The 16,553-nt window shown below is 42.1% G+C and overlaps 3 protein-coding genes across 5 annotated transcripts in view; 1 reads left to right on the top strand and 2 right to left on the bottom strand.

Annotated features, from left to right (window-relative positions):
* coro7 (coronin 7) overlaps positions 1 to 1,139 on the bottom strand; it is a 104,485-nt gene extending 103,346 nt beyond the window's left edge. The window contains exon 1 of one of the 2 annotated variants that reach the window (XM_008283777.1): positions 1,029 to 1,139. In XM_008283777.1, the coding sequence (XP_008281999.1) occupies positions 1,029 to 1,088 (60 nt within the window). In that variant the 5' untranslated portion in view covers positions 1,089 to 1,139. The remainder of the gene's footprint in view (positions 1 to 1,028) is intronic. The other variant, XM_008283778.1, reaches the window with a different exon arrangement.
* Positions 1,140 to 1,484: 345 nt separating this feature from the next.
* Positions 1,485 to 6,613, top strand: dnaja3a (DnaJ heat shock protein family (Hsp40) member A3a). Of its 2 annotated transcripts, XM_008283768.1 has the most exons (12): positions 1,485 to 1,728; positions 2,932 to 3,068; positions 3,146 to 3,229; positions 3,337 to 3,543; positions 3,652 to 3,804; positions 3,879 to 4,026; positions 4,553 to 4,617; positions 4,832 to 4,960; positions 5,045 to 5,160; positions 5,270 to 5,367; positions 5,513 to 5,642; positions 5,861 to 6,613. In XM_008283768.1, the coding sequence occupies exons 1-11, from the start codon at positions 1,485 to 1,487 to the stop codon at positions 5,626 to 5,628; spliced, it is 1,497 nt and encodes a 498-aa protein (XP_008281990.1). In that variant the 3' UTR covers positions 5,629 to 5,642; positions 5,861 to 6,613. The 2 variants fall into 2 exon arrangements, with proteins under 2 accessions (XP_008281990.1, XP_008281989.1); XM_008283767.1 differs by lacking the exon at positions 5,513 to 5,642.
* Positions 6,614 to 6,694: 81 nt separating this feature from the next.
* Positions 6,695 to 13,120, bottom strand: hmox2b (heme oxygenase 2b). Its single transcript, XM_008283766.1, has 7 exons — positions 13,057 to 13,120; positions 12,473 to 12,596; positions 11,841 to 11,957; positions 11,614 to 11,731; positions 10,871 to 11,362; positions 10,388 to 10,511; positions 6,695 to 10,304 (listed from the first exon to the last, which is right to left on the bottom strand). Exons 3-7 carry the CDS (start codon positions 11,921 to 11,923, stop codon positions 10,177 to 10,179), a joined length of 945 nt encoding a protein of 314 aa, XP_008281988.1. The 5' UTR covers positions 11,924 to 11,957; positions 12,473 to 12,596; positions 13,057 to 13,120; the 3' UTR covers positions 6,695 to 10,176.
* Positions 13,121 to 16,553: the final 3,433 nt, after the last annotated feature.

The following is a 16,553-nucleotide window of genomic DNA, read 5'->3' as shown; positions in this document are numbered from 1 at the left end:
TTTTGATTCCATTTAAACAAACATGTATAAGATGCGGTGTGTTTTTCTGTATTTACACTACGCAGGTTTCTCGCAATCAGAGAATTAGACCTTGTGCTCTGAATCCTCCCAAAGGCCCAATGAGTCAATGAGCCTTGACACCAGACAGGAAAGTGTTCAGGGACTTTAGGGCTAAAGGCCAGCTGGCTGAATTAACGTACAAACTTCTCCTGCGACTATTCACTGGAGCCTCAGATCAGAATGTCATCTCATCTTTGTCAATAAATCTGCCTCTCCACTCTGTCTTTTGTCTCATTTTAATTCTTGCAGTGTTTGAAATGACAGCAGACAAACATGCCTTCAGCAGTGGAACAGCCTCGTCCTCACATTCATGAGCAGAGCTGGTTTAACATTCACAGGAGCAAAGCACCACCTGCTGTGTCAGATCTGGTGCAGATTGAAGACCAACCATCACGTCCCTGTGCATGCCGAGCATTTTACTGCTCAGTAAAACAAGGAGCAGATTACATAATCCACCTCAGCGAGAAGAGACGCAGCAACCTGAAACTAATGAGTCCAGAGGAGGAGAAAAATGGCAGATTTGTGAAACCACGGTCACGTTCAGACACGTCGCCTCCTGTAATTTGCAGAATTTGCGCCTGACAGAGATCATCGAGGCAGATTAAACACTTGTACATGTTGTCTGCATGAGAGAAAACAGCTCCAAGTGTGCGATGAGCGGCTCTACATGAAAACCAATGTGTAAACTCTGCTACTGTGGCATCAGATGCTGATGGACGTCTACTGGAGGCTAACAGCTCTATGCAGCCACATGGCTCCTAGTTTCCCCTAGAAGCGAACAGTCACTGAAAATATCAGCTTGTGGGATCAGATTTTCGTCCTCTCAGGCTTCCAGATGCAGGAAGTTCAACATCCCTTGCAGGCAGGCAGGCGTTCCCCCAAACACCTCTGAAGTAGCGCAGCTAACTACCAAAGCTAACGTTAGTAGGTGAAGCTGGCTGCGCCCTGGACGCTCGCAGGCTACTCACATCTTTCTTGGATATTTTCGGAGTTGTGTTTTTGAATTTGGACGTCTTAAAACGATTCATGCTGCCGTTCAAATTGACTTTCGTGCCTTCCGGGTGTCTCGGTGGAGCTGGTTGGTACTCGGCAGAGGCTCCTGCTGCAGCTGACAGCTCAGCTCCGCGGTGTTTGCTCGCTTTGAGACGCGAGGCTGTCCGGTGGGGCGGAGTTCAACGTTTTCAGACGTGGCGCTTTACTACGCGCCACTCCGTATAATAAAACGTTCGCACCCTGTTTTACTTGTCACTCGTGATGCTCGTTTACACAAACAAACCAATGGTTACTTTGAGTTTGTCGGGATTTATAGAAAATACAGTATTCTGTCAGATGAACTGTTTAGCTTGTTGTTTTGGTGGTTTTTCGACAGAGACACATTTTGCATTAAATAAATGCGCTCTGTGACGCCCCGCTACGTCACGGACATGCGCAATGTGGCACAAGCGGCGGCCAGTGAAGGCATGATGGCGTCCTCGGCTACTCGCTGCTCCTCACGCTGGATTACAGTCGCCGTGTCCGCTGGACGCCGGAGGGCTGCCGGGGCGACTGTCTCCTCTGGCCACGGAGGGCTCCGGAGCTTTTCTACGCTGGGAGGAGAAAACCTTTGGCGCGGAGGGAGCGCGGTGTGCGGCGGAGCAGGGAAAGCGGTGACATTGAGAGGGCTGTCAGGTGAGTGTGTTAGCCATATGGTACTGGCCTGTGCTAAGCTAAGCTAGGCTAAGCTAAACTAGGCTAAAAACTGTGTTATTTCTGTTTTTCTCAGTGACGCTGGTTAAAACAACTAAATACATGCAGCTGCTGATTTCTTAAGCGAACTCTGACGGTGACACGAGCTCATGACACTGACCCATTTGCTGTGATGCGCTTCGAGAAAGTTCGTTTAAATGTGATGCAATCAGTTTTGCTTACTTTGCAGTGATCAGATTGAATTTGCAGAAGGGTCGATGCAGGGTTTTGTGGCACCAAGAGAAGGTGATCGTCAGTGTCACCCATCAGAGCCAATGCAGAGCTTTAAAGGAGCGTTTCAGCTCATGTGCAGTCTGCAGCCTTTACATCGTGAATGAAATGTTAATATTGCGTCAAAATGGCTTGATTTCATTCACGAGGGGAATATCTTAAAGATTATATCGCACAAGACAATAAAAATGGCGAATATGTCTTTATTTTATATATAAAATACTGTGAATTGTGTTAATTGCAGTCTAAAGATAAAAATATTACACCCACCAAGCACATGTAGTCTAAACATTAGAAAAAGTGTCATATTATTGTCCTAATGTCACGTCTGGTTATGACAAAAACTGCAAAAATTTCTCAGGTGATGATTATTGAGTTGCTGAAGTTTCACAAACCTTTACGATCACCACAGACATCAACTTCATTTGTATTTGCACATTTTACAGGTAAAGTAGACTTATATGATCTGGGCAGTACAGCTTTAATAAGAAGTGCACAACACCAGTATTACATTGTACTCAGTGACCCGTTATACGCTTCCCTGATTAGTGTGTCTAACTTTATCCCGACGCCTTAAATCCACACAGTGATCTCTGTCAAACGTAGTAATTATATCACCTCAACAAGAACTCGGAATTTGTTTCGTTGTCCGTTGCAGTTTTCTACGTTTCCCGCAAGTAAGTCATCTCCACATTTAGAGGCCTTTGTGTTTCTTGAGTCACATCAGGTCAATTAAAGCAGACTTTATAGGCCTGTCCTTTACAATGTGTGTCACATACATGTAGCATCTACAGTAAACAGTACTATCTAACAGTTCAGCTGTTAGATAGTGACTGAATGTGACTGAACAGATGCAACTCTACAGCCTTATGAATATCATCTACTTACCCTTTGACCCTGCTGGACATCTTTCAGGTCTCAGATCACCCCATGCTGTCTACACTCTGTCCTTTCACACAAGTGCTGCTGCTAGCAGCAAGCAGGACTTCTACCAGGTCCTTGGGGTTCCTCGCACAGCAACCCAGAAGGAGATCAAGAAAGCCTACTACCAGGTCTGTTCCTGCACTTTGTGTTGGTCCTCAGCTGACCAGTCGTCACAGTAGCTGACAGTGTGTTTGTGGTCCCTCAGATGGCTAAAAAGTACCACCCTGACACCAACAAAGATGACCCACAAGCAAAGGAGAAATTTGCTCAGCTGGCTGAGGCGTATGAGGTTTGTGTCAGTCTTCATTCCAGCTTTCACTCATAGTAACCTATTCATGGCTCCCTCTTCCAGTGTAGGTGGAAGAATGAATCCCTTGAACTTTGTTTTCCTCACAGGTCCTCAGCGATGAAGTCAAGAGGAACCAGTATGACACTTATGGCTCAGCGGGTTTCAACGCCGGTCAGGCAGGTGGTGGGCAGCAGTACTGGAGTGGACAGGCCAGCAGCGTGGACCCAGAGGAGCTGTTCCGCAAAATCTTTGGAGAATTCTCAGGAGGCCGTGGTTTTGGAGACTTTAACGCCATATTTGATCAGCCACAGGAGGTTAGTGGGAGATGACAAAGTGGAAAGTTTTGTGAGACCTCAGCTGATTCTCGTTTGGGCAGTTTTAGTGGTGTTGACGAACCTCTGCCTCCCTCTTGTTGGCTGCAGTACTTCATGGAGCTGACATTCACACAGGCAGCAAAGGGAGTCAACAAAGAGATCTCTATTAACATGGAGGCAGGCTGCCAGCGCTGTGATGGTAAAGGCCACGAGCCGGGCACCAAGGTGGAGCACTGCCACTACTGCAATGGCTCCGGCATGGTAAGAGCTCAGGACACGGGCCGTCCTTAAACTGTCTTTGTACTGAATTGTTAAGAAGTGTTTTGTCCCTGTAGGAAACCATAAACACCGGACCATTTGTGATGCGCTCCACATGTCGTCGCTGCGGTGGCAAAGGTACAGTCATTTCCACTCCGTGTAAATCCTGCCGGGGAACAGGACAGACCAAACAGAGGAAAACCGTGATGGTTCCTGTGCCTGCAGGTCAGTCGCTCTGTTTACATCCTGTCAATACCTCAGGGATATTTCTGCTTTTCACCAGAGCATGAAGCCACTCATCAGACTCAGGATGTGTTCTCGGCTGTCATTGCTTCATAAATTCAGTAAAACATTTCTTAAACGTGCACCCATGCTGATAAACTTAATTCTGAATGCAATGTCTGTTTTATTTTATATATCCCCAGTTATTGCAGCTGTAGTTGCATAATGTGAAAAATGAGAGGGACAGAAACATAACGCTTCTCTAGTTGAACGCTTAATTTGCTGCAAGTTTAGATTTGTTTTTGTCACCTTTATTACCAGATAATCATGCATGTTAGCAGGGTAACTAGTCCTCCACTGAAGCTTCAGTTAGTTGCACAACAAAGACATCAGCCTCGGAGGGAGTTCATCTGTGGCTTCAGGCTCTTCACAGACCATAAATGCAATAAGAAAAGTACATGTAAACACGTTATATTTTGGTGGTTTCTTAAAGCCTCTCCATGCTCTTTTTCTTTTTTTTTTCTTTTAGGAGTGGAGGATGGTCAAACAGTGAGAATGCCAGTTGGAAAGAAGGAGATCTTCATCACATTTAGGGTTGGTATCTACTGTGCATCAGCTGCTAGTATTTGTTGCTGGTCTCACAGCATATAAATGAATTCCAGGCAGTGTACATTCCCCTCAGATCTCCCCTCTTGTGTAATGTCAGTTTGTGGACGAGTACGAGACGCTGATCTGTCTTAGCTCTTTGACTTTGAATTTGCTCAGACAACAGAATTAGCTCAGACATGTGTGATTTTTGATTGTTCAGGTCCAGAAAAGCCCCGTGTTCAGGAGGGACGGTGCTGACATCCACTCTGACGTTTACGTGTCTGTGGCACAAGCCATCCTGGGCGGCACAGCCAGAGCACAGGGCCTCTACGAAGCACTCAATTTATCTGTGAGTAGATGCAGAAGCTGCCCAGCTGACGGGGCAACATTTCAAACAGTGTGATAGCCGGCTGATCATTTTCCTTGTCTTCAGATTCCTGCAGGCATCCAGGCAGACCAGAGGATCCGTCTGACAGGGAAAGGAATCGCTCGTGTCAGCGGCTATGGCTTCGGAGATCATTATGTCCACTTCAAAATAAAAGTACCCAAGTAAGACTCCACAGTAGAGATGACAGGAAGAGCCTTGTGATTGAATATAATGACTGTAATTTAAATAAGCTTCACAGTGACCTTTACTAAAGGTTGTTTTCCTGTGCAGGACACTGACAGACAGACAGAGAGCTCTGTTAATGACCTACGCTGAGGACGAGACGGAGGTGGAGGGGACGGTGAACGGCGTCACATCCACCGCCACAGGTACCAGGACAGTCCCACCGATGCTCTCCTACCTTTTTTTTTTTCCTTGCTTGATATACAGCTTGGATCCACTGAACTGGGGTTTTAGAGAGGGAAGCCGTGCTCGGTCGTACACCTGGCTGACGCAGTGTTAATCTCTGTCCAGGTGGGGGCAGCAGTGGTAAGCGGTCTGAGGCAGGGCACAGCCAGAATGACAAGGAGAAAGTGAAACAGCATGGGGGCTTCCTCTCCAGAATAAAGAACATGTTTAGCTCTTCCTGACAGCCACAAACCAGGTAGGACTGGTTGTTGGAATATCTCAAATGATTGTCTTTGGTTTTGTCCTGACAAATAGACGTGATGCACAGTGCAACACTTACTTTGATCTGGTTTGTGGCTGTCATGTAAGAAAACAGTGATGCGTGCACCCCTGCATTCAGTTAGATGTCTGTTCCCACTGTCTTCAGTGAGGCTGCTGTTGCCATTTTTAAGTTCTTCTTTCTCCCTCTTCAAGGTAAAAGATCATCCTGGAACTGAGAGGCTGAATCAGAGGACAAAAGACAGACAGTGAAATGAGGAGTAGTGGGTGTTGGATAATCCTGCGAGGGCTCTGGATCATGACAGACTGATTTACCCAGCCGTGGAGCGAGAAAGCCAGAGGATCACCCATCCCGTCAAAGCGAATCCACACAAGAGGATCTTCCAGTTTGCCAATCACCTCTCCGTCAAATGTCCATTGAGGCTACTGTGGCAGCAGAGACTTGTCATTTCTCCTGGCAGTCGGTGCATGCTGCTTCTCTGCCGTTTGCCAAAAGACAAACTTGACGCCGATGGCAGAATCAACATGCACAGACTTAAATTATTGTATTGACAAAGACTATAAAACAGTGTAAAGTTGTATTGAAGGTTAAATAATCGCTTATTAATCCTTCAGTTCTGTGTGCGTTCTTTGTGTTTGACACTATCAGTCCTTACAGTTTTACCTGTTTACAGAGTTTTAGCGTCGGCAGTGTAAAGGTGTGTCTGCAGAGGATAGTTAGTCTCTACTGACGGAGGATTAAACTGTAGGAAGCTTCATTTTATCTACTGTCAACACTCTGTACTCTGTCCCTCCTTAACACTTTACGTTATGAGAGAGAAACCACTTTTAGTTCTGAACCATTATCACATTTGTACATAGACAGCTGCGGATCAACCATGCATCAATGTGACATATAGAAGTGATATACTGTACAGCTATAATAAAGCTATGGTCTGGGAGAGGAAATGGAAGGTATTTATTCCATTGGGTGTTTGTTGATGCAGGGGATTTAAAAAAATAATAATAATTAAATCCCCAAATTCAGCATAAGTTGGGAAACAGATTTTATTTGTTTATATTGACAGCACAACATAATCCTGAATTTTCACTCTCATACAATGAGAGCGCTCTAGTCAGTCACAAATAAAGCTCCAGTTACATACAGAAGGATATTTAGAGCAGAGTTAATGAAAATGCAAGAGAATTCAAAACCAACATGAATTAGTCAAGCACTCCATACTTATGGCCATCACTGTGTGCACTCCTGAGATTCAAGTAAGTGTCCCTTCAAGTACGTCAAAAAAATACTGAAGCCTTCTGACACATCACACTTGCATCATAAAAATAGGGGCAATAACACGTGGAAACTACAGGAGTATATCACACAGTCCCTGTATTAGTCCTTGTGTTGCGATCTGACTGCAACATGAATCTTCAACTCTACAAAACACATCATCACTTGCCACGTGTCTGACCACACAGCTGTCGTCCTGAACGAGCTTTTGTTAATGCAGAACTACTTTGCATCCATTATTGCATGGATGCGTTGTGCAAATACACAGCACAAGAACCTGGGCAGGTTTCTTTTGGTACTCTGTGTTGAAAAGATAAAGCAAAGTTAATAAAATGCTATTACTGAGTTAGGATAAATATTAAACTTCAGCGCCGTTACACTGCATACAGCACACACAGCACGACATATTTCTCCTCATTATGTTAAAAAAACAACAACATTGTGTACTACTGGGTTTTTTTCCCAAACATACAGCATTTGTGATGTTTCCTGGTATATCCATTATAGGTGGATAAGAATCTGTAGAATAGTGCATATTAAGCCACAACACTGTATTACTCTTCGTGTAGATGAGCTTCATGTCTATTACAAGAAATTTATTATAACTATTTCCTTTTAAAACTGATCACCTCTTGTCCTAATATAGGCTCCTGTGGCAGGTAAAACTCAATTAGCAATGAATCATTCATCTTGGATAGCTAAGCTGTGCAATTAAATCAATAGGCAGTTGTTGTTTTTTTTTTTACAAACACTAGATGTACTATCACATACTTCTGAAACAGAGAAATAGTATAAGTGAGCATGCATCAGGTTAAAGTACTCCGTGTGTCTACTATCATCTGAAATCTGAAAAAAAGCTTTTGATTCCAATCACCTGTCCTGCAGTGCACATTAGAGGCTCGTGCATGAATCGTGAAACGTGGCAGACGGTGTGTAAAGTTAAAAAAACAAAAAATAATACAGTATAGGGTATAAGAAGACAGAGTTTACATTTCAAAAATAGACCTCTGTTCTACTGTCTCCTCATTAAAGGTGTCATTACACTGTGTGCACAATTATCGCGCCAATTCTGGTCCTCGGGATAATTTCTATCGTTAAACAAATAAAATGCTCTTAGTCAGCTCAAATTTTACTGAACCTAAATGTGGAAATATGCCAGTGTGCATATTAAATTAAATGATTTTTTTTCCCCTCACTCACTAATTTTTTGAGGAAAATGGGTTCGTGGTAGCTTCACATTTAATTCCTCTCAAGTCTTTTGCAGTTAATTTGAGCCTGTTTTAAACCATCTCAACAAAACGTGTGATGGTCCAGTGGCCACCCCTGAACACTTCAACTATTTCCAGGAGTGTTGCATCTGTTTGAAAGGCATTTTACAGTTTTTGATCTTTCATTGTGAGTGAAATCTTTTTTTTTTTTTGTCCTATTTTGCCAAAAATATTGAAGCTGCCTGTGAATTACAGTGGTAAGAAAAAGTATGTGAACCCTCTGAAATTTCCTAGTTTTCTGCATTAATTGTTCATAACGTGATCTGATCTACGTCTACGTCACAAGTATAGACAAACACAATGTGCTCAACAAATACCACACAAACAATTATTGTATTGTAGAAATATTTCATGTCTTTATTGAACACATCCACTCATCGTGCTGGTGGAAAAAGTAAGTGAACCCTTGGATTTATTAACTGGTCGAACCTCCTTTAGCAGCAATAACCTCAACTAAACGCTTCCTATAGCTGCTGATCAGACCTGCACAACGTTCAGAAGGAATTTTTAGACCATTCTTCCCAACAGAACTGCTTCAGCTCAGCCATATTTTTCGGATGTCTGCTGTGAACGGCTCTCTTCAGGTCATTCCATTCTGCGTTGTGCCCTTGGAGTCCATTTGGCTGGGCGCCCACTTCTAGGGACAGTAGGCACAGAGCTGAATCGTCTCCATTTGTAGACAATTTGTCTAACTGTAGACTGGTGAATTCCTAAAGTCTTTGAGATGACTTTCTAGTCACTTCCGGTCTTGTGCAAATCAACAATTCTTGATCGTAGGTCTTCGGAGATCTCTTTTTTTTGCGAGGCATGGTTCACATCAGCAGATGTTTCTTATAGGGAGCAAACTCAAAACGTTTGAGCGCTTTTTATAGGTCACAGTAGCTCTACATCTCAGTCAAATCTCATTTCATTGATTGGACTCCAGGTTTGCTAACACATGACTCCAATTAGCTCTTGCTGGAGTCGTTAGCCCAAGGGTTCACTTACTTTTTCCACCAGCACAATGAGTGTTTAATGGATGTGTTCAATAAAGACATGAAATATTATAATTGTTTCTGTGGTATTATACTGAGCACATTGTGTTTGTCTATACTTGTGACTTAGATGTAGATCAGATCACATTTTATGAACAATTACTGCAGAAAACTAGGAAATTTCAGAGGGTTCACATACTTTTTCTTGCCACTGTATGTGCATTATAATGTAAAACTTCAATCCCCCTCCCTCATCACTCAAATCTATATTGGCTAAAAATGCTTAAATACAATAAGAATTCAAGGTTATGTGGTTTGGAGTTTGGAAATATGCATAGAAATAATGATAAAGTCATAATACTCACTGCCCCAACAACTGTGCACACAGTGTAAAACTCAACACAGCAGTCTGTCCAGCAAAAACGTGCAGCGTACAACACATGCACAGTGGGTTGTAACACGTCTTACTGAGCTCATTTTGATAACAAACTCATCATCAGCTGAGTTGTACTTCACATGTGACTGCACCACAACATCACTGTGACCTGTCAAATTGGCAATTTCAACTAAAATTGGGAGAAAACATCACTTGAATCAGAAAAATCAGAAAACAGCTACAGTAAGTCTCGATGCAACCAAACACACTGGAAGGACATAAAATGGAGGGATAGTGCGGAGGAGGTAGAAAAATAAAAAATACAAAGGACAAAACTGAAATAGGTTGTACCTTCATGGATGGACTTGACATCCAAATGGTCCTATAGCTCGTTTTGTTGGAATTCCACTACTAAAAATAGATCCAAAGTTTATTTTCTATGGGTTTCCATCGTTAGGAAACATGTAACATTAAATAAACTTTGAACGGATCAGAATGTTTGTATGAACCTATGGATGGTCTACAGTCTGGACATTTCCTAGTCTCCTTGCTGTCCTTCCTCTTACGTTCCTCCTTTGTTTCTTCTACAGTAGCAGAGTGGCAGACGGAGGGCTGGATCACATCAGATACCAGGCAGCTAATCCAGCCAAGGCAGCAAACCAGGTAGCGAACAGCACCTGTCCTGTGGGGTGCCGGAGAACAGCCATGGCCAGCTGACCGAAGTACGCTGTCCCGCCTGAAGCCGCTGAGACACCACACAGCACAAACTTAGACCAAAAAGTGGGATCAGTGTTATTTATGTAGTGTTTACAACGGCACATTGCTTACCTGTTTTAGCCGCATAGTAAGGACATTTGCTGATGTCTCCACCCATCGCTCCATGAACAGGCATGCCAGCATCTAAAACATCCTCCTGGATTGTTTTTCCGATCTCTTCTAACTCCTCAAACACCTGCCAGAACCACAAACGTGTGTGAGGCACAACTCTACGCTCCACAAATCGTTCATTAATAATATAGGCAGATGGGAGTGTCATTGTCATTATTCGTGCTGGTATGAAGCTCTAATGCTGCCATGAAAAGTCCTCACTACAGAGATCCGGCCCGACACAGTCATATTTACGCTATGTCATTTCAGATTTATTCGACAACCAAACTGTACGAACAATGTGAATGCAGCTTTAATCACAGTTAACCCTCTTTAAAACTAAGCATCTTAACAGAAACAAGAAGCGCACATCTGCTTCAACAGATCGACACATTCTTCCTTTCTCTAATTCTTTAGTTTCCATCCCTCTGCCTGGTCTCTCACCTCCATGTTGAACAGGAAGGCCTTGACAGCCTCGTCCACCAGCCTCTTCTTTGTCTCCATGTCCAGGTCCAGCTCGTTCATGCGACTACGGTAGAGTTGCTTGAATGCTTTGGCACTATGGATGGCATCAAACTGATAGAACTCCAGGCCCTCTCCAGTCGGCGGCAGCTTCATGGCCCTCTGTGCCACCTTCTTCAGAACCTGGCCCCCAGACAGGTCTCCCATGTAGCGGGTGTAGGCGTGGGCCACCAGCAGAACCGGGTCTTCCTGCCCTACTTGGTGGATACGGTCCACGTAGCACTGGGTGGCCTGCGAGCAGGTGGCCTTGCTCTGCCATTCTGGACCATAGAAGTACTGGAGGTCCCGGGCCAGAGCTTCGTGGCGGTGCAGCTCTGCAGGAAAGTAAAGAGGAGCAAAGTGGGGGTGGTCCTTGTTCCTTTCAATCTCCTCCTCCATGGCTGTGTAGGTGTGGTAAAGTGCCACAGCACCGAGCTGAGGAAACATCAACAAAAAGTTAGCATTACAGCGATCTCTGACAGCACTTCCTAAGAAGAAGTTTTACAGTAAAAATGCTCTTATTTATTTAATAATTGCTGCTTGACAACTACAGATATTTTGATGTCTCCTGTCAGTTTATTTGACCTCTTTCTTTAACTGTGTATTGATGTACACATCTTTTTGTTTTCTAAAGTACTTTTTGCCATCAGTTGTGAAAATTTCTCAGTGATTTTCTTCAGACTGACCTTGAAGAGCTCTTTGCGGATGCGTCCTCTGAGGAAGTCTTTCACAAACTGAGTGTTCTCGGCCTTTTCATGAATCTCCTTGGTCCCTGCTGCCAGCATCTCAGACAGATCCTCTGGACTGAGGAAAGTAAAGAAACAAGAGGTAAGACGTGCATTTGACAGAACCAGTTTGTGATCTCATTTCACTGTCAGACAGATAGATAATACAATACAGGAGCGAGATTCACCTGAGGGTGTCTTCCGTCTCGTCATACACTGGGCCCGCTCCATTGGACACACCGGCTGTTGTCTCCATCTTGTCGGCTGACATTAGCAGTGAGATCTTTTCTGCCACCTAGTGCACCCTAAAACCAGTACTAAGCATTAAAGTAGCAGTAGATTCACATTAAATCATATGGGAACAAGTGTCATCACATTATCTCTATCTATATATTGGCACTGGGATAGTTTTGCTTAAAATGTCCACAATTCTACCTTGTGTACGATTATATAATTTATCAGTATTAGTCTACAACTTGAGCCATAATTGCATAACTGCGAACAGAATAAACAAACGAACTGTACAACTGCTAAAGTACTGGACACAAGACCACAGGAACAAAATATATGCTATACATCATTTTGATAACTTCAATGAAAAGCCACAGATCATAATGTCACACACACAAAAAATAATCAACAGTACAGTCAGGAGGTCCATAATCATCAAGTTAAGGCTGTTAACGATTACTTTCACTTCATCACTTAAACACTATCAACATCAACTGATATTTGCATGTTGGAGGTAATTCAAATCTTCTAGCTTCAAATAAAAGATAGAAAACCGGTGGACATCCAGGTACGGTACATTAACTCTTACCCAAATGGCAGCAGAGGCCTAATCAGACAAAAGCTCAGCTGATGTGAGTCCACAGCTCTGAGAGGATGATGACAGTCAAAGGCAACAGGCCTTTTTTATTTCCAGCTGATTGGAGCCGTTTACCCTGAAAGAGAGACAGTGAGTTTACAGAGAACAAACTGACTCCAGTGCATGACACAGCCAAACAAAAGACAGCTACACAACACAGCACAGGCCTTCTGGCGTTTACCAGGAGTCCCACAGACCAACAGTGAGCTGGAGACGATCGAAGCAAGTTAATAAAGTAATTTAATCCCATTCAGTCCCCTCCCCTAATCAGTAAGCACAACCTCACGCCGTTTTTTTATCGGTAAAGGGACGCTGCAGCTAACGGTGATGCCCTCTAACTTGCTGGCAGCATAATTTTGACAAACACAGCTAACTTTCCTGGCTAGCTAAGTGAGCTACCAGCTAGCTAGCGTAGAAGTCAACAAACTCGTATGAACATTTCACCAGCAGCGTCATGTTTGTTCACTTTTAGAATTCGCTTTAATATCGCTAAATGTGAAACCCTGGACATCGTGGAGGCAGTAAACAGAACAAACCTTCACTGTGACACCGATAAGATCAGGTTGCGGTGCTCCAGGACGAAGCCGGACGTCTAACTCCGCCCCCTGCCGGCCTCCACTGGTCATGTGCTTCTCTCCAGGAAGTGTGACGTAATTTGTAGTCCGGAATACATCAAAGTGTAGTTCTTACTGAGTCACCACTCCTGCTGCCCCTACTCCTAACACAACCATGGAACTAATAATATAAACGATTACTTTACAAATTTTCTGTTATTCAAGACAATTTCTGAGTAATTCTGGATACTTATCAAGTCATTTTTTAAGATGCTTCAACTTGTTCGAGCCAATATTTAATTAATTTTCTACAAATTTTGAGTCATTCCGGACAAGTTTGAATCATTTTTGACAAATTCTAAGTCACTTTGTGCTTTTTTAAAATCATTTCATTCTATTTTTGAATTATTCTATCCAAATTCTAATCCCGTCTGGATTAGTTTTTATTAATTCTGGACAGGTTTTGAATCATTTTGTGCTTTTTTTTCTTTTTTCTTTTTTTTTTTTTTAAAGTTGAATCATGCTGGAGAAATTTTAGGTAATTTTGTTCATTTTTAAATATGTTTTTGCCAGCTTGTCCAAATTTTAATTCATTCTGGACAAACTTTCTGTTATTTGGGACAATTTCTGTGTACGTTTTGACAGATATCAAATCATTTTTGAACATTTTAAGACATTTTGACCCTTTTCTTGTTTTGTACAACCTTTGAACAACTCTTGACTTTGTTTCGAGTCAAAAAATACAGAACTAAAAATGGCTCCAACTCAAGCATGCAGACTTTTATGTGGAATAATGTTGTGGGACAGACAAAAAGTGGGTAAGAAACACCCTAAATATGCTTCAAACTACAAATGAACTTTCTTCTGTTGATTCTTGGTTTGTTTGGTTTTTGATTTTGCCATTGAAATAGGCCTTCACTTCTCACAGTAACTTCATGACTTGTGCTTTGTCTAGCTCCATATTACATAAATCAGTTTGGTCCTGTATTGTTAAATGTTAGAATATCAGACTTACTTCAAAGACTATTATGTGGGGTGGAATTGCTAGCTCTACGTTCAGCCCTCCTCCTTTATCCGGGCTTGGGACCGGCAAAGTGACCCAAAGACACACTCTGGCAGAGTTACTGACATTTTTTTTATATCTTTTTTTTGCTAGCCCTAACCTAACTATATATTTTCATATTTTCAAAAACATAACTATATATTTTCATGCATTTGTCATATATATGAGAGGATGATCCTTTCATGTACGACTAATAAATGCACTTTAATTTATCAAATCATGTATGACAGTATCAGCCTCTCGAATATGATTTGAAGTCACGTCTAACCCTAACCCGAACCCTAGCCCCTTTTAGACTTATTTTCTTTTAAAACTTTTTAAATTCTTTGATTTCTCTAAGCCTCCTTGACGGCTTTTAGATTTCACTCTACAATAATCCCTCAAGATTTTTTAGAGCATTATCCTGCAATCAGCCTAAAATAACTTTTTATAAACTTAAAATTAAACTTAAAATACAACTTTAATCGGGTCCTGGAGCATTTCTGGAAGGCAACAGCTTGCTGCGGCTGGTCCAGATTCTCAGATTCCTCTCTGCATTTCTGATGAGCCCTGGAAGGCAATGGCTTGCCATGGCTGATCCTGCGCTCATGGGAAAAGCACTCACCCCAGCACCCTCAACCAATTTCTACAAACCTATCTGGGCAGTTTGCAGCAACCTAGCGGTGTCAACAAGCAATCTGTTAACTCGCATAGGTGGTAAGTATGCGGCCCCCCCGGGTTCCGACTATAGGAACAGCACGCGGGGTGTGGTGGTCCAGGGCCTCAGGACCTTAAACGTAGCCCAGTTTTCTATGAGGATTAGCCTCACCCATAAAACACACCATACCACACCACACACGACAGAAATTTCTTTTTCCCAAAAAATCAATTGGACTCCTTCAAATTCTCCCCAACCCCCAAATTCCACATCCCCCAGTCCAACTTAGGTGACTGGGCCGAGAATGCACCGGGACCTAGCCTTCGCATCACCTTTCCCTAACTCAAGAGGTTTAGCTGAGGATGCAACGCAGCCTAGGTACCAATAGTCACCTCGTAACATTTAAATAACTCCACCAGAAACTTTTTAATTTTTTAATTTACTTTATTTCCTCCCAAACGATTATTTACATCTTACGTAGGAACTTTTGGTTTCATTTCTTGCCTCTTAAAATCTAAAACTTTTATAATTTCTCAGCCCATAAGCAAAAGGACTATACAAAAACAAAAGATTAGGAATAACAATAATAAAGATCTTTATACTACAGAACAAAAATCATTCATTAAGTTATTTTTAAGCGAAAATCTAAACTTCACAGGGACTTAAATCCCCACCAAACCTAAAACTTTATACGGAAAAAAAACCTAAACTTATCCCAAATTTAACTAACGCACAACTATAATAACCAAACAATATGTCTCTAAACACCAACAATAAAACCACTTGGCTATGGGACACATCCCGAGGAATTGATCAACCTCGGGCGGGCCTTCCTCGGGTGAGAGTGTCTAGTGATAAGTGGCCGAAACACTCGATGAGCCTGGGGTCCACTACTGATGATGTGTCCTAAAATTATAGAATTTATTAATTTATTAAATAAATTACTAATTAAAAATATTAATAAAACTTATCCAAAATTCTCAAAAGTTTCTAAAACTTGCAAAACTTGCATTGCCTTTGCTTCCTACTTCCTATTGTATTGTACATCACAGCAAGAAAACATGGCCTAATAGGAGCACGAGGAAGACAAGTTTTCTGGAAACGTGCTCCTATAACACACAAGACATAAACGAAACATAGATGGCCTACAGTCAATATTTACAGAACACAAATCCTCCTCCCCCCCATGACTTATTGGCTTTTATATCTTTCGATTACACTTTTCTTAAATCTATATTTAACTTTTTTTTTTACATTCACTGTTTATGGAATTCCACAGCTTCACTCCATTTACTGAAAAACTCCTCTGTTTTAGTGCAGTTCTTGAAAAAGGCACTCGAAAATCTCCTTTCCTTCTGCTGTTACTGTCCGTGATCAATGAAAACAAATTTAATAAAGGTTCTGGTGACGACCCCTTGGATATCTTACTCATCATTATTACAATTTTAAAATCAACAAGATCTTTGAATTTCAAAACATGAGATTTAATGAAAAGGTCATTTGTGTGCTCCCTTTTGCCTTTATAAAACATGCAGTTCAATATTAATGTTTTATACTGAACACAAATTATAAACTATTGTTAACCCATTTCTACATATTCGTCTTGTTGTGCACCAGAGGGTTTGGTTTATTCCAGGACAGTGTGATCCATCAGTCTTGAATGTGGATGCAAATATTATTGCAGTTGCAAATTGCAAACTTGGAAATTTTTCCCCCCATGATATGGTGTTCAGCTTTGTGATCAAACAAATTACTTTTTGACAACACCTCCTGTTGCTC

Source organism: Stegastes partitus, unplaced genomic scaffold (assembly GCF_000690725.1).
Source record: "Stegastes partitus isolate 25-593 unplaced genomic scaffold, Stegastes_partitus-1.0.2 Scaffold327, whole genome shotgun sequence".
NCBI lineage: Eukaryota > Metazoa > Chordata > Actinopteri > Pomacentridae > Stegastes > Stegastes partitus.
Note: the sequence above shows the minus strand (reverse complement) of the source record. Positions and strands in the feature narration are given on the sequence as shown.

Excerpts from the sequence above, each read along its gene's own strand:
- dnaja3a (XM_008283768.1), top strand. The coding sequence starts at position 1,485 with ATGCGCAATGTGGCACAAGCGGCGGCCAGTGAAGGCATGATGGCGTCC. Across the intron at positions 4,027-4,552 it reads GATGGTTCCTGTGCCTGCAG|GAGTGGAGGATGGTCAAACA; the intron begins GTCAGTCGCTCT and ends TTTTTCTTTTAG. Across the intron at positions 4,961-5,044 it reads ACGAAGCACTCAATTTATCT|ATTCCTGCAGGCATCCAGGC; the intron begins GTGAGTAGATGC and ends CCTTGTCTTCAG.
- hmox2b (XM_008283766.1), bottom strand. The coding sequence starts at position 11,923 with ATGTCAGCCGACAAGATGGAGACAACAGCCGGTGTGTCCAATGGAGCG. Across the intron at positions 11,363-11,613 it reads TCCGCAAAGAGCTCTTCAAG|CTCGGTGCTGTGGCACTTTA; the intron begins GTCAGTCTGAAG and ends ATGTTTCCTCAG. Across the intron at positions 10,512-10,870 it reads CCTTCCTGTTCAACATGGAG|GTGTTTGAGGAGTTAGAAGA; the intron begins GTGAGAGACCAG and ends TGGTTCTGGCAG.